Source organism: Pyxicephalus adspersus, chromosome 10, assembly GCF_032062135.1.
Source record: "Pyxicephalus adspersus chromosome 10, UCB_Pads_2.0, whole genome shotgun sequence".
Lineage (NCBI taxonomy): Eukaryota > Metazoa > Chordata > Amphibia > Anura > Pyxicephalidae > Pyxicephalus > Pyxicephalus adspersus.
Genome location: NC_092867.1, coordinates 25,592,918 through 25,620,733, shown reverse-complemented (window position 1 = coordinate 25,620,733; position 27,816 = coordinate 25,592,918). Strand labels below are relative to the sequence as shown.

General features: G+C 35.9%; 1 protein-coding gene across 1 annotated transcript; it reads right to left on the bottom strand.

Annotated features, from left to right (window-relative positions):
• TMEM26 (transmembrane protein 26) lies at nt 1–27,816 on the bottom strand. Its single transcript, XM_072424526.1, has 6 exons — nt 27,496–27,816; nt 10,793–10,871; nt 8,586–8,651; nt 6,671–6,882; nt 4,024–4,100; nt 1–1,518 (listed from the first exon to the last, which is right to left on the bottom strand). Exons 1-6 carry the CDS (start codon nt 27,684–27,686, stop codon nt 1,103–1,105), a joined length of 1,041 nt encoding a protein of 346 aa, XP_072280627.1. The 5' UTR covers nt 27,687–27,816; the 3' UTR covers nt 1–1,102.

Genomic DNA, 27,816 nt, shown 5'->3' with positions numbered 1-27,816 from the left:
TATGTAAATTTTGTGTTTTTTAATATTTTATTAAAACAAAAACACACATATTTTACATATACAGTATACATGATGAGAATTGATGTCCTGAAAAATCCCAAAATATTTTTTAAATGTCAATGACCACTTTTTTGAATCATAACATTTTGTACCAATAAATTAATGTAGGCATTACACATAATGCTTAGTATTCATTATTTAAATTCCAACTTGATTTTTGCACACCTTTTTTTTCAACATGTACATACAGGCCCAGCGGTCCAGTAAATGTCACAGTGAATAAAACAAACTATAACAGTGCCAATGGTGGTTGAAGAACCATGCTTTTAACATTTTTCTAGGAATTGTAAAGCATATAATTTTATTTTATTTCATGTGTAAACCATGAAAAGATAGTTGTTGCAAACACACCTGGTAATGTAAGAATTTTTTTTACCCTATTCATTTCCTTTTACTGGACAGCTTGGCAAAGCAAAAAGGAATTCAGTGAAAAAGGAAATCACTGTATGATATCATTACATGTATAAACCACATACTATTAATAGAATACAATATGAAAAATGATAATGGTCTTTTTTTTCCATAGCAAAAGACAACTTATCACATTCATCTCTAACACAGACACAACATCACAAACTAGACTTCACATTTTTATTTCAAAATATTTTGGCCGCACACTTCATAGAAACAAAATGTTTATTCAACAGGTCATCAGTGGGTTCAATTTGGATTATACTTTTTTTAAATATACTTATCTTTTTTTTTTTTTTTTAGGAACTCATAAGCATGCTCCATTAAAAAAGGACAGTTTGGTGACAAAAGAGTGAGGAACCTAGAAGTTTCCATAAGGCATTCCCAGACCATCAAAGGGTGTTTTGAAATGAAACAGGTTGACTTATTAATATGAAAAAATAATTTATAATAAAAAACATAAGCATGGCATCACATTAAAGTAATTTCCATTGATGACCCTAATAATATACTGACAACTTAAAATTATTTTAAATTTCAGTACATGCACAACAATGCCAAAACTTTATGTTTTGGGTGTAGTGTGGACTTTAAAAGAACTTAGAAGGTGGATATATGATGCTTACAAGATTTACAACTTTCCTTCTGATTCTTCAAGAGTAATAATTGCGCTGTTGTTTCCAGTGCTTTCAATATCAACATTGCTGGTTATTCCTTCGTGGTTATCAGTGGATTCACATGGACAGCAGCTCTCTTCTATTTTATCTTTTCTGCCATTATTTTCAAATGAAGCCTGGAAGTCTATCAACAATACTACAAGACGATAAAGCTGTAAAATAACAACTAGAGTATTTTTAGCCCCAAAAAATACCATCATTTGGTTAACCACATCAAAATGTGCCATGAGGATGATTCGGCATATGAGAAATGGACCATCTTGTATAAATAGACTTATTCCAATATTCCAAAGATCTGCACTGTATCTACAGAACAGTAAACACAACCACCTCTTGGATGATGATCCTTGTTGGCATCCAATATTTTGTACTATAAATAGGAGACAAGAAAACTCAAATTAGAATAAACATAATAAATCTTTATGAACATATTACCATTTACCAACATAACTTTTACTGTTAAAAGAGAAGTGTCAATTCTGAACGTTATACATATGATGGTAAAAGTAGTAGGCTTCTCCGATTTACAGATACTGATATCATTTATAATCTGCAAACTTCTTTGTAGAGTCAGATATATAGATTTTTAAACTCTGAAAATAAAACAAACATCAATAGCTGTGATGACCCGTAAACCTGACATGACTCACTGTTGTCAACATTCCTTGTTCATCTCAATAAACAATCGTTTTACTGCTTGTTGGAACTGGTTGGTAGGCTTTCTAACAAACCATCTAGAAACATCACAAGGATCTTACTAAATACAAATACATTTTATAGTTAGTTGCAGCTGGGATGTAAAATCGGAAAGCATGTGCTGTCAGGAAGAGTCAAACTAAGGTAAAAGTGCACAATAAGAAGTAGAAAAAAAAATCAGCTGAACCTGATCCAGCCTAATATGGCTCTAAAATTGCAACAAGGTGGTCAGCATCATCCAGACCTTTTCCCAACAGTATAGCCATCAGGAACACTCTCCCTGTACAAGGGTAGAGTTACATGGGGAGTTGTCAATTGAAATTCAGTATCACTTGTAGGCATTCCCTAGCAGGACCAGTTTACAATTGTCAGATGCTTGTTGTAAAAAAAAAAAAATATATAAAAAAAGTTGTAAATATAAAGTTCTTGCTTTTGAGACCTCTCTTCTTTACGACTCATGAAAGCATCAAAGATCACGAGGATCATTACCTACTAGTGACAAAACAGGACATGTCCTGTGTTTCCTTTATAGTTTACTTCACTTCTACTTCATGGCATGCCTATTTTTGCTACCTTTTTATCAAGTTGTTAGCAAAAGAAGTAGGCACCTTTTTTTAATGGGGGATTAGAACGGGGCCAACGTCCTTTAAACATTCTCACAAAAAAGTTATGAGATGGAAGCTCTACTTAACCAACATTACTGAATGTGTGGAGGGGGAGGACACCTTCACCACGAGATTTCACATGGAAAATAGGTTCCCAAATTCTACCCCGATACCTCTTCTAATGGCAGTCTACACTTGTGTTACCCCATGGTAAACCATGACTTGCTGATTTTTCAAATGCAGGGACTAAGAGAGTGACCTCCCTGTTAACTGGTGTTTAATAAAAACTTACTGGCAGCTAAATCACTGTGTTCAGGCATTTCAGACCAACTTTAAACTGTTTATTAAAGAAGAAGACACGCCTCTGCTAACCAAATGGGAGGCACATAAAACATATATTAAAAGATACCTGATACAATTATCATTATGCCTCAAATTTACCCGAAATCCACTTATTGAGGCCAAATTGATGGAACTTCAAATTTGTAATTACAACACATAAAAAATCCAAACTTAAGACCACAGTTTGAACTACAGTCGACAGAACTTTGGCCTCTGTCTATGAGGGCAGAAAAGACTACACGCTGGGCTAAACAGAAATATCACATGGGGAGGGTATGCCAGGGGTATCGATTATCGATTGTTATCAGGATATCTTTTTCTTTTTTTTTTAGGTTTTAGTTTTTTTAGTCTGGAACCCACACTGGGACACATACTCTATACTAGCTCAAGTCCCCCGAAAACCCCACAGGATCATCCTTGATGCTGGAACATTGATTCTCCTTTTGTAATCTCTGAACCCTTTCTACTGTAGTTTTACCAGAAAATTGTTGCATTACAAATTGGGAGTCAAGCAAACATAAACTAAGATAGAAAGACAGGGCATAAAAGGAAATTGAAAAATGTTAAAATTTTATTGTTCATGGTCATGATGCTGTTTATCTTCTTCACTTATACAAATTATTGTTTAATCTTTTGTTTGTATTGTTCATTTATATGTTACAAACCTCAATAAAAAAAAAACATTGTAATACTAATATAACATTCTGCCAAAACAAGATGGCTAAAGAATGCTATAGCACTTTGCCAAAATTGTAAAAATAGACTGAGCTGCCCCAGTCACGATACAGAAAAACTCATCAGCCTTGTTGTAGGTCATGGGAGCCTATTTAAAAAGCAGCAATTTGACTGTACTAAAACATCTCATATATAAAACATGGCAAGGCAGAATAAAATATATTTGGAAGGGGTCTCCATTTATATGGCCAGTCAAGGTCATATGACTGGTAAAACTCATACTGGCAAATACAGATACAAGTTATCAATTCTAACCAATGTGTAATTGTACTGATCATTGCCTGCTTTAGTCTGCAATTGAAAGCTACTTGACACAAGGGATTGTATTCTAAAAATTCACAGATTATGGTCACGATGAACATTGCAGAGAGTAGGAAGATCAAGTGGTATTTGACATGCTAATGCAACAGTTTCAACAGATACAATGCTATTATTATTATTATAATGCTATACCTCTAATCAAACAAATTATAATAAGGAGGCAGAGAGGTACTCACCAGCTAGGTCAAGGGGGAACTGTAACATGCTCCATGTCCATATGCCAAGGATTGAGTAAATCAGTATTATGTTTTTTCTAAAAAAATAAAAACATGCATAATTGAAATATATAATTATAAAATGTCAAAGCTTTTTGTAAAAAAAACCTTGTATGTATTAAAGATATTTAAACGTTAAACATTAGAGCTGATTGTAAAAGAAGAAACTGTTCATTTATCAAAATTAATGCTCACTATGCCATGTAAATAGAAGTTCCAACAATGAACCATTTGTTATTGCTGTTGATGCTATCCTGCTCTATCTCACCCAAACATTGCACTCATGGCAGAATTACAGGCTCTTAAACATTAAAGGTCACCTCCCAATGATATATTACAGGCCTATGTAAGATACAGGCATGGTACTAGAAAGGAACAAGAAAGAACAATTTTGGAGTGAAATCTTCCTTCCTGTTTCTGTTTTACAAAAAGAAGTTTGTTTTTTTTTCATTCTCAAGAAACTACAAATGGGATCGAAAAATCTGCTAATAGTTCCTTCAATAGAAAGATCTGTGTTTTTAAACAAATTTTAGGGCTTAAGGCAAACTGGAAAAATGGGCATGGTTACGACAAAAAAATGGGTATTGGTATCACAATAAAGTTTAAGTTATTATTACTATTACACCGTACTTATATAGCACCGACATGTTACACAGTGCTGTACAAAGTCCACAGTCATGTCACTAGCTGTCCCTCAAAGGGGCTCCCAATCTAATGCAAACCAAGCATTAATTCTGTGCTCCTGCAAACGCATGCCCTAATTCTGTCGGAACCTGAACAAGAATTTTAACAAAGTTTTCCCACTGAGTGAAGTTGGACATTTCTGTGGAATCTCTTTTTAATTCTTTGAAATTGTATACAGTATTACCAGCAATAATGCAAGTTGAATCAAATTGCATGACATTTACATGAAATCAAGTTTCAGCATGTTTCACTATCTCTAGATAAGAAGAGTGCATTTTTAGCTTTGATGGTATGCTGTGCCCTACTGCTATGGATGCAATTTATATATTTCATTTTCAAGTTAAGAAGTGGATTTCAAAGTGAAGAGGATGTTCCTATTTACATAATTTCTATAATTATTATGAACATTCCTACAAAATGTTGTGTGAAGATCCCCTTTTCTTCAGTAAATTAGCCTATGATTTTTACTGAAAACTATATTAAAGAAAAAATCTGATAATAACTGGTTTTGAAGAGTTTTTTTTTTTTTTTATCTGAGCAGCGCTTTTTGATTACTTTGCCAAATTCCAAGCTGATCACGTTTTCTCAGTCTCCTGGCTTTTGTATTGATTCCTTCTCAAGAACAAAACACTTTTTGTACATAAACCCTGTAAGCGGATGATGAAAAACAACCTGTTTACCTAACATCAAAGAATAGATGCAACTGAACCTAAAATGTAAAAGTCATTTTTCCATAGCATTTATTGGTAAATTTAGTAAAATAAATTGGATGGCTCCAATCTCCCTGTTTTAGTTGAATTTAATCAAGTGTAATATTGATGACTTGCTGGTAGACTGCATTTGGATTCTGAAGGCTGAATTTGGATTACATTCTTTATTGTCTGAAAAAGTATTGTTGTTATGAAATATAAACAGTAGCAGCGCCTCCGTCTATGTGAATGTAATGTATTTGACTTCTCCCCGAGCTATCATCCCTTTATTATCAACTTCAAAGAGCAGAGCGTAAGATGAAGACAAACAGCAAGAACAGATTAGTCACTTTATTATTAAATGGACTTTTACAACAGCAAGAAATAGGTAAACAATTTAATCTTATGAAATCCAGCGTATGTCTGGCCAAGGAAATATTGTGGATTTTAGTATTTTAAAAGCTATTACTGACTTTTTAAAGGGATATCAATTTTTTTAAACTAAAATTTAAAGCTGTACTCCAGGTTGGTATAAAATACACAAAATATTACAACACTAGAATCATTATTACATTGTTAAACCTATTTTTATAACTTTTAAATGTAATGGGTATAAAGTATAAAACAGGAGAAATATAGGGCAAGTTTACAGTCAGAGGAGCATAGTATAGAATATGAATAGAAGAGGTGTTAATCTGTCCATATGAAGAAACCTGCTAATAGGAAAAAAAAACAGAGTGATATAGAGAGATAAACCTTCCTACATTTATTTACTATAAACAATAGGGACACCATGAAAAGTTTGCTATTGGACAGTGACATGTTCCCAGAAGTTACTCTGATATTTGCCATACATTATGCTATATTTTAATTTCTTTAGACAAAAATGTTAAATTTATCAAAAATCAAAAAGGTTTTTTCCATTAGTTTTCATTAAATTTGGTTAGAATTTGAACAAGGTCCTATTGGTACAGAGCAAGTGGATGGTACATCGAATACCTGTAATCAATCGAAAAGAATTGATCTATATGTCCATCATATTGGTCCTTTTTAACATGGGTGAGCGATTGAACTGTGTCACCCTCACAGATTGCTAAAAAGATCATCGTCACTTGAGCTTTGCCCCTAGCAATCTCTTTGGAAACCCTGGAGAGTAAATTGCATCTGTTTTTGTATCTTTGGATTGAAAATAAGTCCACATTCTTTTTATACCATTACCATACCATTTGCCGTACCTTACAACAACTACATTCATTGTCTCACTAGTGAACTCCAAAATATCTGCAGCAGTGCCCACAAACATCAGAAGAAGCTGAGAAAGCTGGTCGCGGGTTATGCCTGCTCCAATTGGCAAGAGCCATCTCCCGATAATCAAAAGCAGAAGAAACGTCTGATGTAATCCTAGTGTCCAATTTGATTGGCAGATTGATGAAATAAATTCATTGGCCTGAATTTAAAAAGAAAACACAGATTGTTTTAGCACAGAACAGGATAATCCGAACCATCATGTTTAATGGGATATACAAGGACAGGCTTACTGTTGCTCTTGCTTCTACTAAGTAGACATTTTTTCCACTGACACTTCTAATTTTAACTTGGATTAAGGAAATACAATTCCTAATGGTAATTCAAGAAAAAATGTTGATAATGTACTAACATTTTTTATTAATAATATTAATAATAATAATAAACGTTATTGTTCAAAACCCAAGATATTAGGCAGCACTGTACAAAATGCATTTGTGCTATGTATTATGCACAGCAAAGCTGCCAGAAGCAGCATATAGCCAAACACACATCATGGTGATAACTCGTCTATGTTATGTATACTAAATGGTTCCCCAGTGCCGTCTGGCCTTGTCATCATTGTTGCTGGGTTTTGGTAGAATACTGTACTACTGCAACTACAGCTACTACTATGTACTAGTCCTCTGCAATATTTAATGTAAATTCCTATGCTAGGAAATTGTCAGGGGTAGAACAAATATTGCTGTTCAAATAAAGTCATATAGGAAATGTAGAACATAAACATGTTGAGTTTTGGCAAACGCCTTAAAGTAAAGAATAGATAAGCACTTATTAAATTTATAACTGTAAGGGTTTGAGTGGTCAAGGTTGTAATTTCATGTTTTTTTTACCTGGAATAGCAAACAGTGTAAAAGGAAAAATGATATAGAACTAAGTGGTAATCCTACCAACTAGATCAGAGGTAGGCAAACTCTGGCCTTTAGGCCAGATACCGGCTAGCCGGTAGTTTGTTCTGGCCTAACGCCCGCTGGCAACTCGCGGTGGAGCCGGAACAAACTACCAGAACCAGAGCTCCAGAACCGCATGTGGCTCTTGAGCCTCAGTGTTGTGGTTCTCTTCTCTATTTGCTGCGGTGAGTGTTAACACTTTCACCGTCGGGGTAAAAAGGGAACATTCCCTCTCCTTCATATGCATTGCAGAAGAGAGGGATTTCCCTTCAGGGGGCCTTCCGGTTGGGGGCGGAGCCATTAGGGCGGGACTCGAGAGAGAGCCTGGCCTAGTGTTCTCCTGCCTACCCCTGAAATAGCCCAAAAAGTTTGCTGACCTCTGAACTAGATCCAGAGCATAGCCTCCTGATTCCTACTCTGTGCCAACCAAACAAGATGATCCATCACCTACCTACCCAACAATAATCATGTTTGTAGGAAGCGTGATCTGAAATTTGGTCTCATTGGGATAGCAGCCATAAAATGTGCTTCAACCATTATCATCCATCATCAACACTAATGGGTGGACACACTGAACTCTTTGATTCAGAATTTGTGAGGGGGCCTTCAAAAAATGTTCTCTTCTGATTCTGCCTAAATCAAAAGATGGTAATTACAGAGACTTTATCAAGCTGCCCAGTCTATTGTAGAACTAATCAGTCAGAATCCAGTGTTTGTACAAGCTCTCACCACTTATATATGTGCTGTTCACTAACAGAAAAAAATAATTTCAGCCAGTTGTGGAAAGAAGGATTATGTAAGTTTATGGATATTAAACTTGGTAAGGTTATTTTAACTCAGTTTTCACAGCTGTAATCTAGGGAGAGAGCTTTGGCAGACAGAGTAATAATAAGTGGTTACAACAAAGCATAGTGAGTAAAAGAATCACCTTAAAGTCTCTGGAACATAGGCCTACCTGTCTAAGTATGTCATTGCCCGCTGTTCCATTAACTTCTACGGATCTGCCATTGTTATTACATTCCTGAAAAAAAAAGCAAATGCAAACAATGTTTGGATTTTAAATCATATGTTACAGTTTTTAGTTGACAACCTGTCTAGCATTTCCCAGCTATATTTAAGAAAAAATGAAGTCCTACTAAAATGTAAAGCCTAAATAAATAATATATATACTAAATACATATTTTTTCCACTTACATATTTATTTAAATGTGATAAAATATAGGTCATATTGGACATCATCATCAGTTCCTGAATTTGTTTTGATATTAGTCTCCTGTATTTTTGTGGAAATGGGACTGGTCTCATCCATCTGCTACTTTTCATTTATTGTCTAAGCACAGACTGGGGCGGTTTAGTGCTCTATTGCTGAACTGAAGTACAGAAAAATGAGGTCACCGACCTGGCTATGCAAGAGTGTCTAGATCACATGACTAATTTATTTAACCTTTTTGTTGTTAACCTCATTTGTTTTTTAATTACCATGGCTTCCACATTATGTTGAGATGAGCCCAGAACATTATTTGACCAAACAGGCAGAAGTTCTGTCCAGTGGGGATAAGGGGTTCTTCTGTACCGCACCATGATCAAAAGTGATTGAAATTTGCAATGCTCAAATTTTTAATCATGGAGGATGGGGGCCTAGGAAGCTTACCTACTATGGGGCCCGGAATTTTCTCATGGTGGTCCTGCATACAGGACCTTACTTTTCTTTTTTCACCAGGTTTCTAATACTGCCTCTGATATGTATGACCAGCTGGGCTGACCCAATGTCAAGTCTTAAGCATCCTTTTATGACCTTCTAGTACTGTTTTCCCTCTCAGGTACTGAAGAATTTGTCCTTTATGGACTGTTTTGTGCTTATTTGTGAATGCTCCATGTTAAGACCGCACAATTCACCAGATCATTTGTTTTTAGTGTACATAACTGTTTTATTGTTTATTGCAAACCACAGTATTTACTTTCAAATAATAAACTGATATATGGTCAAATTATAGTTAGTTGGATTTAGGCCAAATTAATTTACAACTGTCAATATAAGAGAAAGTTGGTAAAAATCTGGAATAAAACAACATGTTTGGGCTTTAAGAAGTTAACTTTGGAATTTACTATAACTGCTTTTATTGAAAAATTCTTACATAAACCTTACTAAGTACTGCTGTTTACTACAAAGTTTCCTATATTATATTGAGGAAGGAAAGAGTCATACAGCTAAGTGGAATGCAGCAGTTAAAAGACGTCAGCGCGCTCATTTTCTGAATGCAATGAGGGAATTTTGTGTCTGGAATGGGATGACATCACTTCAAAATTCGACCCCAGTTTCTTTATTCAACTGTTGATTTTCTTTGCTGGGTTGTAAGCTGAAGAACTAATTCCCCCAATGTCAGTTAGTTTTTTTTTTTATTTAAAATTTTTTTTTTTATTGGCCCCCAGAAAAATTGGTAATCACTGTAGATGGGAGAACTGATTCATTTTACATTTAATCAGTTGTGAATATAAAAGTGAATTGTGCCAATAAAATTCCTGTAAAAATCTACTCTGAAATTCCTCCTGCAAATGAGTTCCCTTCCAGTATCCATATACCATTTTGCTTTAGGACTAACAGATTATTCTGCAGTGTGTGATGTACTAAGGAACTGCTGTCTCTGACTGCTGGTCCTATTGTGGTGCTTACAATGCTGCTTTTTTATCCATGCTTGGGATCTTGATTTCCTCTACTTCCCCTACATGTTTACCCCCATCTCTAACATTAAGAAACAAGGTTCTGGTTTTCAACCAAGAGAGATACCTCCACACAGACACATTGCAGAACAAGTCATGGTCCGTCAATAAGAAAAAAAGTAGTTACAGGCAGACCATAGTGCTAAAGTCCTATATTTTCTACTGGACTTTTTTGGGCATAGCTTTTACCGTTTAGGTCATCTTTAAAGCTCAAGACCATTACTTTGTTTATACTGATAATAGGGAAAATATGTTGGGTACTGGTACACAGGGAAAATCTGTTACTTGCTTACAGACACAGGTCTCTACAATATGTACTGCTTATAGACACAGGTCGGCTGGGCAGCAGAAACTTTTTTGCAGCAAGCCAATACTATAGCATTTATACACTAGCATAGGAACACAACTGTAAAACAAACTAACAGTTCTAAAGAGGAAACTTACCTGGCGATCATGGTTTATTTCCAGAAGCCACAGGGATGGTACTATGCTTACTAAGTAGCAGAATATAGGAGGTGAAATCCTGTGGAAATAAAAAAAAAAGTTTTATGTGATAAAAATTATCCCTCTGCTCTGCTCTATCAACAGTATTCCTTAATGGTATCTAGCCTCCAGTGCCTGAAAACTTGTTCCCATATTTCCCCGAAAATAACCAGGATCCATCTTGTATTGATCCACATAACATCTGATCGATTTTGATTTAGAACATAGAATTATATTGTCCTTTGGATAAAAGAAAAAGTTGAATGAAGTTAAAGGGACTCCGAAATTAGTCAATTTAGGATGTCTTTGTTATGAACTTGCAAGGGTTTGGTTAAAAAGAGCAAAAAAAAAAATTTATGAACAAGAAAGCAGCAAAAAAGAGTTTAATCACCGAAAGAGCACACAATCAGAATTAAATTTCTAATTAATTAAAAGATTCCTGGTAAACCATCTTGCACATCCTAAAATAAAGTTCAAAAGAAGACCAAACACAGATAAATAAAGTTGCAATTTAAAAGAAAAAAAATTTATGGCATTTTCAGACCCGCCTTGGGATACAGAGATCTTGATACTTGGTAAGGAAATAATTATACAGGTTGTCCCGGGTTACATACGAGATAGGAACTGTAGGATTGTTCTTAAGTTGAATTTGTTTGAAAGTCGGAACAGGTACATCATTTTAATAAATGCAATTACGACAGATGTTTGTCTCAACATATTACAGGCAGTGTGGTGTCAGTTACTGTATAAAATACTCACTGTGAGCTAATCACAAACAAAGCAAAAATAACAAAAAACTTTATGGAGCCTAGACATTCATTAACTTCTGGAACAAGCTGTGCTTTGATATGAAAAAAACAGTTTGTCTTGGTCATTAAAAGTTACAAGATGCTACAGATCAGCTCAGCTCTTATGACCACCCACAACCTCAGCTGTGTTTAGCAAAAGATTTCTTCTGCATGTCACGCAAACCGCCCCCTCCCCCATCAAGCCTCCATCCTGCACATGAGCGAGCAGGGAAGCCCCATTCGTATCCTAGGAGTCATCTGTATGTCGGAGGTCCTTAACTCAGGGACTACCTGTATAATACTATAAAGTAATACATATTTTGCAGAAATAATAAAAATACATCAAAGTCCAAAGTTTACAATTTTATTCCTCAGCATTAATTTTATTAGAATTTACTTTTCTAATGTGCAAACCTTATAATGCAAAGGAGGAATGTAAAGTGAAGAAAGCATAGATATATATGACCAGCTGGAGGATAGATAAAAAAATAGATTGTACCAGAGTTGTTGTTGTAACATTAAGTCTTGCCAGTGCAATCTAAATGAAAATATCTGGTTTTCTTCCTCTGGAAAAACTTGCTAGTGATGTCTCTTTATTGACCTATGCTTGCATAGCTTCAAAAGAAGAAGGAAAACTTTATACAATATTATCAGCCAACATTCATTCAGCTTTTTTACAAAATGTACACATTTTTCAAATTGGATTCCATTAAAATACACGTAAATCAACTTTTAATTACGATTTACACCTTTTACTAATTGAATCGAAAGTAGCAATGTATATATGTAAATTTTGGGTAAAAAAGGCAAAAAATAAAAAATGATGAATTATTCCATTCATTCAATTTTTATTGTTGTGCCGCTACAATTGTTAGTGGAGAGTTTTTAAAGTTTCAGGCACCATGTGCATGACATCATGTAAATAGTAATCTCTTTTTCGAATTAGGCTCAGGCAAAATACTCTACAACATGTGCTTGTTGAAACATTTTGGCTTGAATGTTCAGTATGAAACTAAAGATGTTGTTGGCTGTGTTGAATCAGTTCTTTATTCTATGCCTTTGATAGGAAATAAAAAAAATCCTACATTGTTAAAAATTTTAAGTATTTTTATTTTCTTTCCTCATAGCTCAGCATCAGCTCTCATTCCAAGTTTCCTTGTATCCCTCAGCTTAAGGTTTCTGTGCCACATGTGAAGTTTTATTAGGTCATCGGAGAAACTCTGATTTGATTTAAAGGGGAATATGAGGAACGTTTGCCTTGCTAAAAATGTGACTTTTTAAAAATAGTATAGTAGGCTAGCTAGCACTAGCTTTAAATTATAATTGTGTAATGGTAGTAATTAAGCTTTTTAAAACAAATGATTGTATAGTTTATAATGTGCTGTAGATGACTTTGTGTCTTTTGCCAACTGGGTGTAATTAGTCATAAGCTTACACAGATGTTTCCAGTAGCTCCACTGGTTGTATATTGCATATATAGTAACTATTGTTGTAGGAATTCTGCTGTGCTTGATACGCTGTTTGTACAATGGGCACATATATAAATGTCTATTCTGTCACAAAGTGATAAAGTAGTATAGAGCAACTTCTTCATTTGCCTGTAGAGAACAATGTAAAATAATTAGTTTCCTACCTCCCTAGCATCACATAATCTCTTTTCCTGCCCCTTTCCATTTAGCCCTAGATGTCTAAGGAAGCCCTGTATAAACTCCTAAATGGCTTTTTAGAGCTTACCTAATGCTATTGGCTTTTTTCAAGCCCCCCATAGGCAGTTTTGACCAATCAGGAGGCATTAGCACTGTGACATAGGGAAGGAGAAGACAAATTCCTACCATTAACCAGGAAAGTTAGGCATTTCACTTTGCCCCTAGCAGCTGAATGACCATGAAGGGACAGAAATAAAACAGAGTATGTACACATGGGAGTTAGGTGACCCTAATTTGCCAAATGTGGACAAAACAAAGGGTCATTTTTCCATAGTGCATGCACTTTTAAAGCGTTATTCTAAAGTAGACCTCAACTTGTAGCAGTACGATTAGTCAGGGATATCGGAATTAACATTTTAAGTTGAAATCTCATTGACATCCACCCTGCCCTTGGATTCTTTACCTACAAAATCACTAATATGATACAAGCATGTAGTCAGAAAAATCTCATCTTGCATATTTGGTTTTGGTAAGTATTAAGTCATTCAACAAGGATCATGATGGCATCCCCAGATACAGATTACAAATCTAAAAAACATTGTATAGCTTTGCTTCACAAAGCCTTTACACCTTGTGCAAGCTAGTTTCTTGTTAACAAATTTAGTCTTGCCTTCTCGTGTAGACATGTATAGAGATGCTGGAACGTCTGGCATCCATTGTTCTACCTGCATTAGGTGTCATGTAATCACATTTCATTGACCAAAACTTAGAGATGAGAGAGGATAAGATGTAGTATGGTGAGTAAGAACATTCCTGCATTAAATAGGAATCTATTATACATTTCTGTTGTTCTGCTTTAAACCTAAGGAATTCTTTGTGACTTTTGGCCATATATTTGATCCTATAGACCTTATATAGAAAGTTTCCCATGCTTCCAACTATGCAATGCTTTGATGTATTCATAGCAGTCTTTGTAATGCTGTACGGGAGCTTTCTTCCCGAAATTTATAGCTGAACTCTCGCAGAGGAAAATATTTTCTAAATACTAAAGACACTAAAAGTACATGTCTGACACTTTGCCTTTGTGAACACTCTATATGACTTGTTGGTTCACATCCCCTTGTATTTACCTGCAAATAGTCTGTAATGGGAGAATCTTCTTGGTCCTTACCCATCTTGGTCCCATAAAAATGACATCGTTTATACTCACCAGGTAATATTCTGCAAAGGCATTTAATGAACATTGGTATATATTTAAATGGAAATAGATTGGTATATGTAGCCTCCATCCTCTAAGAAACGTTTTGATATGTAGAAGAATGTATTATTATGCATTATATGATCTTGGTTAATATTTGAATACATTTGGAGCTGTATTACTTACAACATTTGCCATAAATTGGATAAGTCTACTTTCGGGCTACCAAAATCTCATTACAATCACTGACTCAATAAAATCCAATTTAATACTAGTTATTATATTTTATCATTATATTGTTGGTGACCAAGTCATTAAATATGTAGCCTATGGTGAGGGACAAGGAAGGTGGAAAGCAGGCACCGATGAAGTTGGTTACGTGGAAATCAACAATGATTAGCTAAGGTTTTTCAACATGAATACTTGCACATGCCTTGCAGTATCTGCTGGTTGTCTATTGACAGAGTTCTAACATCTTATGATCAGTATAACAAGCTAGATCTTGATACAATAGTATATTTTATATATCAAAATTATGTTTCAGCAGCATTTGGTTAGCAGGTAGCCATAGTTACAGTCACTGGTTGAATTTCTCTGATAGTTTTAGATTTAACCTGCATGTGATTAAAATAGATTTAGATCCGGCCTCAGATGTCAGGGGGTGAGAGCTTTGACAGAAAGAAATGGAGACAAAATCAATATTTCTTTATATCTTGTGATGACAATTGTCTCTCCAAGGTTTTCTTGTACTTGTAAATGTTGTTTGGCCAAAATTAGTAGCATATGTTGGTGAAATATTCTAGCACATGAGACATTATTTCTCATTCAAGCATTTAATTATTATCAAACGTAATAATCATTTGAACCATTGAAATGATTTCCTAACTGTGCAATATACAGACATAAAACAATCTTTCCAGAATATTAGCAGTTGAAATCTGAAGAGCGTTATTGGTCTCAAATAACAATTCAGCCATACTTAGACCTATTATTATACCTATACTGTAACATACTGTATGTGCTAGTTCTCTGCTGTGCTGAGATAAAGAATAATATAATCAGTAATAAGGAAATCACAGGTTGTTTTGTCAGGAAGGTTCTAGCAATTACAGTAATGAATACGCTGCAGAGAGAGGCTGTTTGCTGAAAAATAATTCAACTTCAAAATCAATTTCTAAGTAACACCTTGAAGCTAATTGAATTTTTTTTTGGAAATAAACCCTATGCTTCTATAGTAAAATTTGTTTTCTTAGTTCCATAAAATATATAATCAGAGTTCTATTTCATAAAGCGATTTATTTTTGAAAATATGCCTTTAAAATATAGGCTGTTCCAATTTTCATTAAATTACAAAATGAAGAAGTTGCAGAGTTTATAGTCTTTCTGTAAAGTGTATTTTATTTTTTGTATGTTAATATCATGCATTTTTATGGTTCTAAAAGTTTGATCTACGAACTTTATTTGTTATAAAGAATTTTCCTCTAAGTGTTTGAGAACAGCAACAGCGTGACACACTATGAAAGTGTTTCTCAAACAGGGTTTCTTGGAACCTTAAGGTTGCTCGGGGTTCCTTGGGCAGTAGGCAGTATTTCCCACGATATCCATAACCTGGGCAACAGACTATGCAGAACAAAAGCTTAGAATTTTACCTATTAATTTGCTCTGCACTGTAACACTCATTATTGAACTCTAGATCAGGAACTCTGTTTGTGGTTTTTTTACTTACCATTATGTACAATATGACTATTAGTCATTTTATGACAGTCTAAACAAGTCTCAAATCCAGTTACTGCGGGATGCACATGCCTTGCAAACAAACAAAAAAACTTCTTTTGCCTTCCCTGACTAAGTCATTTGTATCTCACATACTTCCCCTCCCAGACCTTGCACTTCACATTGGCAAAGTTTCAGCAACAAAAGCAGTGCTGGTAATCCAAAAAGCATTGGTCAGGACCAGACATGGTCATTTGTTGACTGACAAGCTACAGACCGTGATATTACTGCCAACCACACCCTGTGCAACCTTTTTTACCCCACTGTAGAGTAAGCAGTAAGCATAGCCTACGGAAGTGGCAATTCTGTTTACAATCCAGAAGCAGTGCAGCATTGTTGCCATCACATGATGATGAATTAGGTGGAGTTATACTGGCAGGCTAAAAAGATATTTGTTGGAATGTGCCAGAGAACTAAAAGGAAAATCTAGGCGCAGATGTACATTATTGGGAAACCATTTATTTACTTCCCAGTGTAATGCCCATAGCAGCTAATCCCAATCAATATTGTACTAATCTGGCTTTAGCAAACTGAAATCACTTTTACTTTTTGATACAAGCTGTAAAACCAACCTTAAAGGATATTGCCCATGCTGAAGATTCTGTCATTATTTGCAAATTTGTTCTAGTTGAATAATTTTAAGCGTTGAGATAGAGGGGTTGACATGTGCATGTGGTTGACACTGGCATATTTCCAACAGAACTAGTAGATTGAAATATTCATAGTTAATATTAACATAAAATTTAAAACACTTTTTCTGCATTTGAATTATAATTTTTTTTTCTATAAATGATTCCATGCCTTCAACTTTTGACTTCTTGGAATGACTTTTAATTTGGTAATCCCCCCACAGCTTCGCCAGAAGAGCTTCCACTATTCCAGATGTGTTTGTACATTATAGCTCAGTCCTTCAAGCCTTTTAAACCTGAAAATTCTGTTTCTAATTAATTCTCACCAGAATGGCCTTTTACTCATATCTGCCAAACCACATTACACAGAGGGTTACAATGATCCGTAGTCTTGGATGGCACAATACATTTTCTGACTCGGCTGTGAAAAATGCATCAAGAAGTGTCATCGGTGGGAAGCAATGACTGCTGTATTTCATGTGACTGTAAATGCTTTTCTTGTGGTCATTTGTATTAAATACTTACAGATAGCCAGTCTTTCTAACCTTGTCCTAACAGTCCATGTTTCAGTTATACATGTATATATACTCACATCCCTTAAATGAAGTAGTATCTCCATCTAGGAACTGTGTGCTGCTTCATCTTCATATTTATAAAGTACAGTGTATTTGCAGCACCATGTAAACTGCCATCTATAGATTATGTCTTGTAGGCCTGGGAGGTACCACAGGGTGTGTTTTAGTTTGAGGTCTCTCAGTATATATTTACTTACTTTACTAAGAAAAACACCCCTATGAAAAATAGAGGAAATTTCAGAAAATAGTTATCCTTCCATCCAGGGGGTAAATTTACCATTTTATGTTTTATATCATAAAACACGGTTCCACTTTATATATTTGCAATCATACAGGGCTTTATTGCAGATGATGTCCTTTCTGCAATAAAACAAATTTGTCTGCCTGATCACTTTCCCCATCTGTCAAAAACTTTAAGATCATCTGTGCATCTTGGCTTCCCCTGCAGATGCCGGGACTGAATGAGCTCCTGTGTGCCGGGGTGGGAGTTATATTATCCCAGCCTGGGCAATCGAGATGGCCGAAGACGGCAGGTGAGCTTATTTTAAAAATCAGGTAGCTTTGGTTATTTGATTACAGAAGGGACATTGCCTGGGATCGCAATGTTTTGACAAAATGGTTTAGTACTGCTGGGTGATGATTATACTGCTTTAGTGCCCATGCTACTGATGTTTTAAATTTATTCATCCAGTGATTGGGAAACATGCTATTCACAGATTTGATCAATTCATAAACGTAACAGGTAAAACGTACCTAAACTAAAAAAAACACCAGGAGGTAGTACTATTTGACTAAAGAGATGTGCAGTGTTTCTTATGTGAATAATAAACTCTCTGGCTTTGATTTAGGCTTCATACTGTACGGTGCATGCATTATGTAGTGTAGATCTTGGTTTTGTGCACGGCATTGCAGGGTAATCCTAAATAGAACAATTTACAGGAATCTTAAATACAATTGATCTTTGAGTTATATTCAAAAAGTAAATGAACCATTTTTGGTAAATCTGCCATAAGGGCAACCCATACAGTTGTTTTTGCAAATATAACACTCTACCCCTTCAGTTATTGACATGGTGATCTGATAAAAAAAAACTTGTCTGTAGGGTCAACATGGCAACCAGGCAGCCATGACAATGACAATTATAATACTTCTGTCTTAGCAGAATTTTTCTGGTGTGAACATAAGAATGTTCTGTAGCTGAAAATGCTAGTTGTATGAATCTCTGCAGGTAACCTTTTGAAGCTGCATTGAAATTGTCTTTCATTGCAATTCATAGAGAAGTTTTATATATCCTTATATCTTCAGCATCAGGTACCAGTATTTTCCTATGTAGAGTCCCCAGTAATAGTCATTGACACAACCAGCAGCTGTATGCTCACTACCTTCTTGCCATGTTGTTTGCTGAGTCAGGATGATATCTTAGGCGAGGCTTTTGTTTTATGCCTCTATGGCCATTTGTAATCTTCATACAAAAATTCCAGAATTTAGTTTTTAATATGTTCACGTTTCCAAAGTCAGAAAAATTTAACGCACAACTAAATACACAGTTAATCTTTACATATGTGAATAGTATTGTCTGCCAAGATTTGCAGTCCTGTCCAACCACTCTTCTGAATCATTCATCTCTGCCAAACAGCACAGCCAAAAGAATTGTGTCATGAAATAGTGTCACAATTGGAAGAGCAGAAACACTGAAATGTCATCATCAACTCTTCCTTCCACACAAAAGATACAGATGAAAATACATGTTTAGGTTCTTATATTAGTTGTTTGCAAAAAAAGTATGCAAAACACTATATATATAAAATATATGGTCCGCTTTGTCTTGGGAGTTAAGTGTTAGGCAAATCATTACTTCATATATTTGATGGAAAACATCAACAATCAGGTAGTGGAGTCTCTAGCATTCTTGTGGCTGAATACGTGTAGTTAATGTGATTGGCATACATGCCTAGGGATATGATATATATATGACTGTAGGGAAATGATTTGAAGTCTCTTGCACTACAACAAGTTATTACAAGATCATTGCAGTAGGTAATTGTTGCTTGCCCATAAATTTAAACATTGTGACCCAGTAATCAGGTTTCCCAGGTAAATTTTTCAAGGAGACATAACAAGATGCCGGCACTTGGTTAACTTGTTCTTCCACAGAATCGAAATTTGGAAGAATTGCATTTCTATCCACATGGAAGTGTAATAGACCAGTTAAAATACAAGAATTGGTCAAATCAGCTAAGGAACACTGGCAACGTGGTTATAAGTTCTTCCGGGAGGGGAAAAGGAAAAGATATTGCCACTTTTTCCTGTATGAGCAAGGTGGTAGTGTCTCTTAAGATGCCCAAAGAAACTAAAAACATTAAAGCAGATCTTGCATTAAACACAAGTCTGTTTATTAGATTGTAAGCTCTTCGGGGCAGGGTCCTCTCCTCCTGTATCACTGTCTGTATTAGTCTGTCATTTGCAACCCCTATTTAATGTACAGCGCTGCGTAATATGTTGTCGCTATATAAATCCTGTTTAATAATAATAATAATAACAATAATTGTATACTCATCCTATAGCCAGTTCTCAAGTTGGATATGTGTTTCTATGGTAATTTTTGTTGTTGTTGGCACTATATAAATCCTGTTTATTAATAATAATAATAATAATAATAATAATAATAATAATAATAATAATATTAATAACAAATATTATTACACACACCCCCATAAAACACTGAATGATAGCTGTATAAGAGGGTACCTGATAAGAAGAGTTAAAAAATATACTATACTTACCTTCTTGGACCTTCTGGAAAGATTGTAATCCAAGAAGATCACACTGGAAGAAATGTGACATCACCCTAAGGAAACCAGGTAGATGTAGAAGGGAGGGGGTCTAATGTAATAATGAGACCATGCTGGTTAGTCTGCCTAAAGAAAGCATCTGGAATACATTCTGTACGAAGGGCCAGAAAACGAAGAGAACTAATGTTTTTAATGAAAACTCCCACAGTATCCGAGCCATTAAAATGGTATGAAGAGACTACATTCTGCAAATGTCCATCTGATCTCACCTATTAAAGTAAATTTATTGCCAATTTACCAAGTGCAAGAATCAAAATTAAAATCTAAATCCAGACATTTTTAAAACCTCATAGACTGAGAAGTGGTTAGATTTCTGTCCAATCACTTGATGCTCTGTCCTGATCCGAGAGTGCAGTTTATAAATTTCAACTTCTCTCTGACCTACTCAAAAAATATGAAATCAGAGACAGACAGGCACCTAGGATTATTTTAAGTGGTAATGGCAACCTCTTTATTTCTCTCTTCACAAGTTGTCCTTTAATGTGAACATTAAAGGGAGATATGGAATATACAATTACAAAATGTGCTGGTTTCAGTAGTATCAACTTGATCCGGACTTCACTACTAAAAGACACAGTCCGGGGCTTATAAAGAACCTAAACTACTGTTCTGCATTCTTTTTCCAAATCATAGTCCTAAATTTTACCCCTTTCTTGCTAGTCAGTAATGGCAGCTCCAATATTTCTGCATATTTCCCATATTTTAGTGGCTACACATGAGAGAATGGGATGTCTTCTGTAGAAAAATCAGATCTTTAGAAGATCCCGTTGTGATCCAGAATGCATAACCTTGCTGTCAGTGACAGGCTCTATCAGCAGGGCTCCTCTTAATCCACAACGAATACTAAAAAACTTGGTAAGACTGAATCCCCTGCCTGAATGACATTCAAATGCTTGGAGAAGTTCATTCTGTTTGTCAGAACTTTTTATACCTTATAATTTATTATATTAATTTATTTGTACTTTGTATTGTAGCAAATATCAGGCTAACTATAGACTATGAAAGATTAGTAATCCATGTGACCCCTTCAATCATTTGAAAAGGTTGCATAGTATACAGCATTACACGTGAATAATGCTGTAGATGTTGCATATGTAATATATGACTATTGTGAAAAGGGGAAAAATATTTTCACTATACTCTTACTGCACAGAACATGCATGTAGGATTGTTGAACTGTGTGATATGGCTCAGTTTGTGGCAAAATGTTGTGTTCATGGAAGCATCAAAAGGAACTAAACAGACTCACTTGTTTATGTTCCAGTGCTAGATTCCACCATCTTCCTTCTCTTCTTCCTCTTCAGCGGAATCAGATGATCAGATCAGACAATCTTTGGTCATCTTGATTGGCTGTATCAGAGTAACAGGCGTGCCGAAATTCATTCATCCCAGCACGCAAATGGTAAGCCAAAATTGAAGGGTTTTCCTGGCAACCAAAGCTGATGCTGCAAATGTGATCAGATAGGTAAGATACATTATTGCAGATGAAACATTGCCTGTCCCTTTTTGCAATAATGACCTGCCTAATCATACAAACCTTAAAGTTCCACTTTACTGGGAACCAAAATAAATACAGGCAAAGTGCCAGACTGAAGTATCACTTTGATCAGACTTCGTAAGGTTTGGTCAAAGATACCAACTAAAGTTTCCCAACATGTTGACCTCTGTGTGACTCACCAATAAGCAACAATACTGAGTAACAAGTAACACTGGGTAACAATTGTGAACAATTTTTTTGTTGACTTCAGTTTTTAAGATTATCTACACTAAAATAGGTATGCTGGCTCTGAAAGTGCAGTTGGTTTTCTATCACGTCGGGTTTTTTATCACTTTCTCTACCGCTTATATTAATTAGATTACTGTAGCGCGGTTTTGTATAGACTATTCATTTACACGCACGTGTGTTCAGAGGTTGTGCGCTGCTCTACGTAGTGAATAAGCAAAATTTTTCTACTTACACACGTATTTCCTTTCTTTCAAATCATGTCTGCCTCTGCTGTTTCTCGTCGTAATTGCCTAAACAACCCTAATTCATTTTGTTATATCTGTGGCAGTTTCACCATTCCCAGTCAAAGAGTGAATATCAGCACATTTGTAGAGCAAGCCTATTTGGCATATTTCAAAGTTAAATTTGGTGATCAGGATAATGATCAGGGCCCCTCATAAGGTGTGCAAACAGTGTGTCGAGGGTTTATGTGGACAAAGGGAACACGTGATAAGATTTCATTTGGTATGCCTATGGTTTGGCGAGAACCAGTAGATCATTTCAGTGACTGTTACTTTTGTATAGTAAAAACTTTAGGATATAACAAGAAAAATAAATGTAACAGAGTATCCCAGTCCACCATCGGCTATACGCCCAGTGGCTCATTCAGATGAAATCCCAGTGCAGGTTTTCGTTAAACTACCCTCTCTTGAAGAACATGATTATGGTGATAAATTAGGTGACAACAATGATGAAAAGTTTGAAATTGAAGAGGACTCTGTTCCTAAGTGATTTCATCAGCATGAGTTGAGTGATTTGGCACATGATTTGGGACTATTGAAGAAGGCATCAGCACTCCTAGCATCAAGACTGTGTGAGAAAAACTTACATGAAAAAGGAACGAAGGTATCATACTTTCCAACCAGAAAATTGCATTTCTGCAGTACTTTAGAACTGACAGTGGCTTTGTGTATTGTCCTAACTAACATACCTGGTTTAATGGAGGAATTGGGAATTCCAATCTATAACTCAACTGAATGGCGACTATTCATCGATAGCTCAAAGCAGAGCTTAAAGTGTGTCCTCCTTCACAATGGCAATATATTTGGGTCAGTCCCAATTGATCATTCAGTTTCTCTTTGTGAAGAATATGCAGACATAAAGAGTCATTGAGTTGTTGCAATATCACCAACATAATTGGGTCATCTGTGTTGACTTTAAAATAGTATGCTTCCTTCTTGGTCAGCAACGCGGATACACCAAGTATCCCTGTTATCTGTGCATGTGGGACAGCAGAGCGCGTGAGAACCATTGGGTGGAAAGGAATTGGCCTCCAAGATCTGCCCTAAACTCAGGTGACCCAAACATTCTACATGAGCCACTTGTTGATAAAAAGAACATTATATTCCCACCTCTACACATGAAACCGGGTCTGATGAAGCAGTTTGCTAAAGCTTTGCCAACTGAAGGTGAATGTTTCAAGTACCTCATTATGGAATTTCCTAGACTGTCATTTGAAAAAATAAAGGCCAGTGTGTTTGATTGTCCACAGATTCGGCAGATCAACATTTCATCAGGACAAGGGTAGAAGTCAAAAAGAATGCTTGATTATCATTCAAAGCCATTGACAAGGTTTTTCCTATTTAATTACACAAATAATTACACAAAAATTTGTATGTTTTTTGACAAAAATGGAGGGTACCCTGTATCATAAAAACTGGGTGTGATAGCAAAAAACTGGGGTTATTTCTGGATTCACCACCCAAAAATTAATAAAACAAGTGTAAGATCTAACGCAACAAAAAAGGCGTTCCGCAGTGTTAGTTTTTACTAAAATAATCCCATTATTTAAGAAGCAGAGTCTGCAGTAAAGGAACATGATCATTCAGGTATTCAGGCAATCATGATGTAAAATATTAGCCCTGCTTATGGATCGGTTGAAGTTCAGGTCATTTTAGTTTAATGGGATATATGTACATGTTTTAACACCGAAAGTGAGGACTGCTGCAACAAAAACAGATTTTTCCGTCTTTCACTTTACTGCCCGTACCAGTTGCAATCCTATGTCTGAGTGGGTTGGAGGGTGAATGGGAGATATGAAATACTTTCTCCATTTAAAAAAAAAACAGTAAAAAATGATACCGAAGTTTTCTGGTCGAAACGTTTTTATTCAGGGCAACATGACAGGGTCTTTTGTAAAAACAACCTTCTCATACTCTTCTGTGCTGTACTCACATACTTTTTCATTGAAGCCCTCAATAAATACCCAGCACTTCATCAGCTGTGGAGGAGCATGTGCCCTCCCCCGAGGAATCGGTACTCAGGTCTTAGTGACCAATAGGGAGGCTCTTAATATTGTCTTCTGAAGAGAATAAAAGTTAACTCTGTGTATGTTCCGAAACCATTCAACTAGGTGCTTATACAGAAATTGGACATCCAGTTTTATCTGAGGAAGGGAATGGCAAATTTGAGTGCATTTGGGGGTTGCTCTTACAACAAGGGGAAGATCAGGGCTAAATATTGGGGGGGGGGTTAGTGTTCAAGTGCAGGGATTTGTAAAGGGGTTCTTTAGCACAGGGATCTCCAACCCCTGGTCCACTGGGGGTCTGATCGGTGGGTCGTGGCTCTGCCCGATACACCCCTGGGGGCATCAGGAGAAGGACCCTGCTTGGGGAGGTGCACCGGCCAGAGCCGCAGACCATGTCTCTGGTATGCATCGCAGGAACAAAGTGGTGGGCAGGTTGTGTCTCTGTGTGTGGGTTCTGGCATCATGACGCCACTCTGGGGGAAGTTTCTGCCCATTTAAGCAACACATGGTCCCTGCACATGCACGGTCCGGAGTTTGTGCTTTTAGTGCTCCAAAAGGTTGGGGACCACTGCTTTAGCATAGTGTAACAGTTACTATGTTGTGCTTACTCTTGGAATTAAGGGCTCCACACATACAAAAAAATCTATAACTGGATTATGGGGCATCCATAACAAGGGGCCGACATAAAGAGATGCAAAATGTGCCACTGCACAAGGGCCCCAGACACTCCTAAGCCAACAGGGGTCCATGCAGGAGCTCCAAGTCAGTTCAGCAAGAAGGCCAAAGTCAATCATTCAATGAACAGAATTCCATCTAGAACACAATGTGATTGTGTTCACGCTAGTTTTTGCATAATCCAAATTTCACAGAACTTCTCACATGTAGAGTGGAGAGCTGTCTTCCTGAAGTTTGTGCCTTTTAATATCTTCTTTCTCTTTTGTTTATCACTATCTAATTTTACACTTTAAAATCTGAATATGGTTGTAGAAACTTCCTATAAAAGATATACAAATATATACATATACATGTGACAGTGAAGAACCTTGGAAAAAACACTCCCAAATTAAAAACCAAGAAAGAAAAAAAGTCTGTGTGGAACACTGAAGTCCTTCAGCTATTAGCTTGTGCTCCTTGAATGAATAAAAAGGAACAAATTTAGCTGAATGTGCCTTCAACACCCTACTTCAGCCATGAACGTTGTTTTGTCTTATGGCGTCTATCATGTTTTTTTTTCCGACTCTGGAAATTTTCAGTAACTTCCTGTTCTACAGGGGGATGCAGACACACATCAGAGACATATTTTAGTAGAATGAGGAATTATTAGAACTTCTGAACAAGTTGTAAATGCTGCTTGTGTATTCAAACCTGATGACAACTCTCCCATTTTTTTACAGAAACCACATGGACAGAAATCAGAAAAATCTCCCCTATAAGGTCAAAGACAGAGATATACTATGGGGTGTATATATAAAGTAGTGAACCTGACATTCACTAAACATTTTCTGGTGAAGTACTAGTTTAATTGTGGATTGAGTAGCTGATTCTCCAGATAGGAATGTTTGATGAAAGTTGGATTATCAATTCTCTGTTTTATAATTAGACCTCTATATATCATCTGCCATATGTATTCTCATATGCCTGTTTGCTTTTCTTTTTTTTAATGATTGGCCAATGTCATAATAATGGACATGTGCAGATATGCAGGTTTGATTCATACTGCTGCAGCCAAGAAAGATGGACAAAGATCCTAAACTGGAAAAGAGAGGAGGAAGATGTCCGTACACGTGAAGGAGCTTACAGACAAGCCATTGCTGGAGATTAGGTGAGTCTGTATAGTTTGATGATAAAACACTCTCACTCTCACTCTCTCACTGTAAAAAAAAGCAAGCCAAACACCATATTTGTCCAATCGATCAAACATATTGTGTATTGTAGACTTTTTGGGTCACAATCAAAATTTCAAAATAGTAAAACAATTGTGATACCAGATGAATATTAAACAAGTGGATGGTACATCAAATACTTTTTTATCAATGGCAAAGACTAAATTAAATTTATTGTATGTATGGTCATATTATTGAAACATAATAATAGTTATAGTCTATTTATAAAGCAGTCAATCTAACAATCACTGAAACATTCCCAGGAAAAGAATCTCCATGGTCCATGTGTTTCAATGGCAGTAACTGATTCTTCACCAGGGTTTCAGTGAAAATCAGATTCCTTCTTTAGAAATAGACCCCGTAGTGTATGCTAAGCTTTAGTTTCTTGGTCTTTTCAGCATAAGGAACAGAACTTTGAACATGTGTGTGCTGCATGCAGTCTTCAGCCAATCTGAAAGAAGAACCACAGCACATTCCTCCAATGGGTGCTTTATTCTATAATAAGCAGAACTCCCAGTACCATTAATTCATTCCCGGTCAGAGATTTATGCCTGTCTGTGAATAACTGTTAGCATCTGCTCTTCTATAAGCAAATCAACACCGTTTTGTAGCAAATGACCACTATTGCTATAAGCATCGTGTTTTACATAGTCAGTTAGTGACATTTGTCAGTTTGAAAAACAAATAAGTCTATCAAGTTCAACCACTAGTTTTGATATAGGTAATATAAAAAATGTTTCCGCTGTCCAGGAGAAGAGAAAAAAGGTAAAAGAAACAACAGTTTACTCTGTTCCCTTTGAATACTTGGGAATATTGTAGTTTCTCTCAGCCCCTACCACTGGACTGGACACCACTGGACCCTTATCACTTTACTGGACTGTTTAATTCACGTGTCGATGTAAAAAATATAAATAAAGGTGCTTGAGGTTAAACAATACAGAACATAATGTTTCCAAATAATATCCACATACAATTATACAATTTTACATTTTTTTTGCAGTTGCAATTAAGTTAATTCATCATAGATATTTAAAAGATAGCGATGACTCATTAAAGTTACTGTGAAAAGTCACTTTTGCATAAGGCAAAAGATATCTGCTGCAAACTCACTTTGGTACTTGTGTTCATTACACTTAGTAATGGTACAGCCTAGATCACATTACTGTAATATATTGCAGATCCACAAGGATGTGATGATAAAATATAACCAGGCATTAAGATGCAATCAGTACCTGGCAGTCAAAAAGTTCAGCATGAAATGCATTAGTTTATATATTAAATAAAATCATGCATATGGTGATGCTTACCATTTAATCCCTCTCCCTTTTTTAAACTTCAGATTCAGCACTGTCTCAATGCACAGTAAAATGTTCAACAGAGCCAGCAGCCAGTACATAGGGTTTTGTTTAATTTCAGTGACTCTCCAAACTCCAACTAGTGAGTGAAGAATAAAGAGAAGTCTAGTCAATATTGCACTTAGGAATACAAAAAATTCCATGGCGGAGTGTTTGCTCCCTTGTAATTCCCTGGAAATCTCAGCACAGATGACTTTTCTTCTATTTCAGTGAAGTTTTCGCAGTGGACAGGAAAGTTACTCCCGGGAAATGTGATGTGTATCTCTGTGCAGA

Coding starts and splice junctions, on each gene's coding strand:
- TMEM26 (XM_072424526.1), bottom strand. CDS start 27,686: ATGGAATTTTTTGTATTCCTAAGTGCAATATTGACTAGACTTCTCTTT. Junction 10,872..27,495: donor AAAGGGAGAGGGATTAAATG/GTAAGCATCACC, acceptor TTATTTCCACAG/GATTTCACCTCCTATATTCT. Junction 8,652..10,792: donor AAATAAACCATGATCGCCAG/GTAAGTTTCCTC, acceptor TTTTTTTTTCAG/GAATGTAATAACAATGGCAG.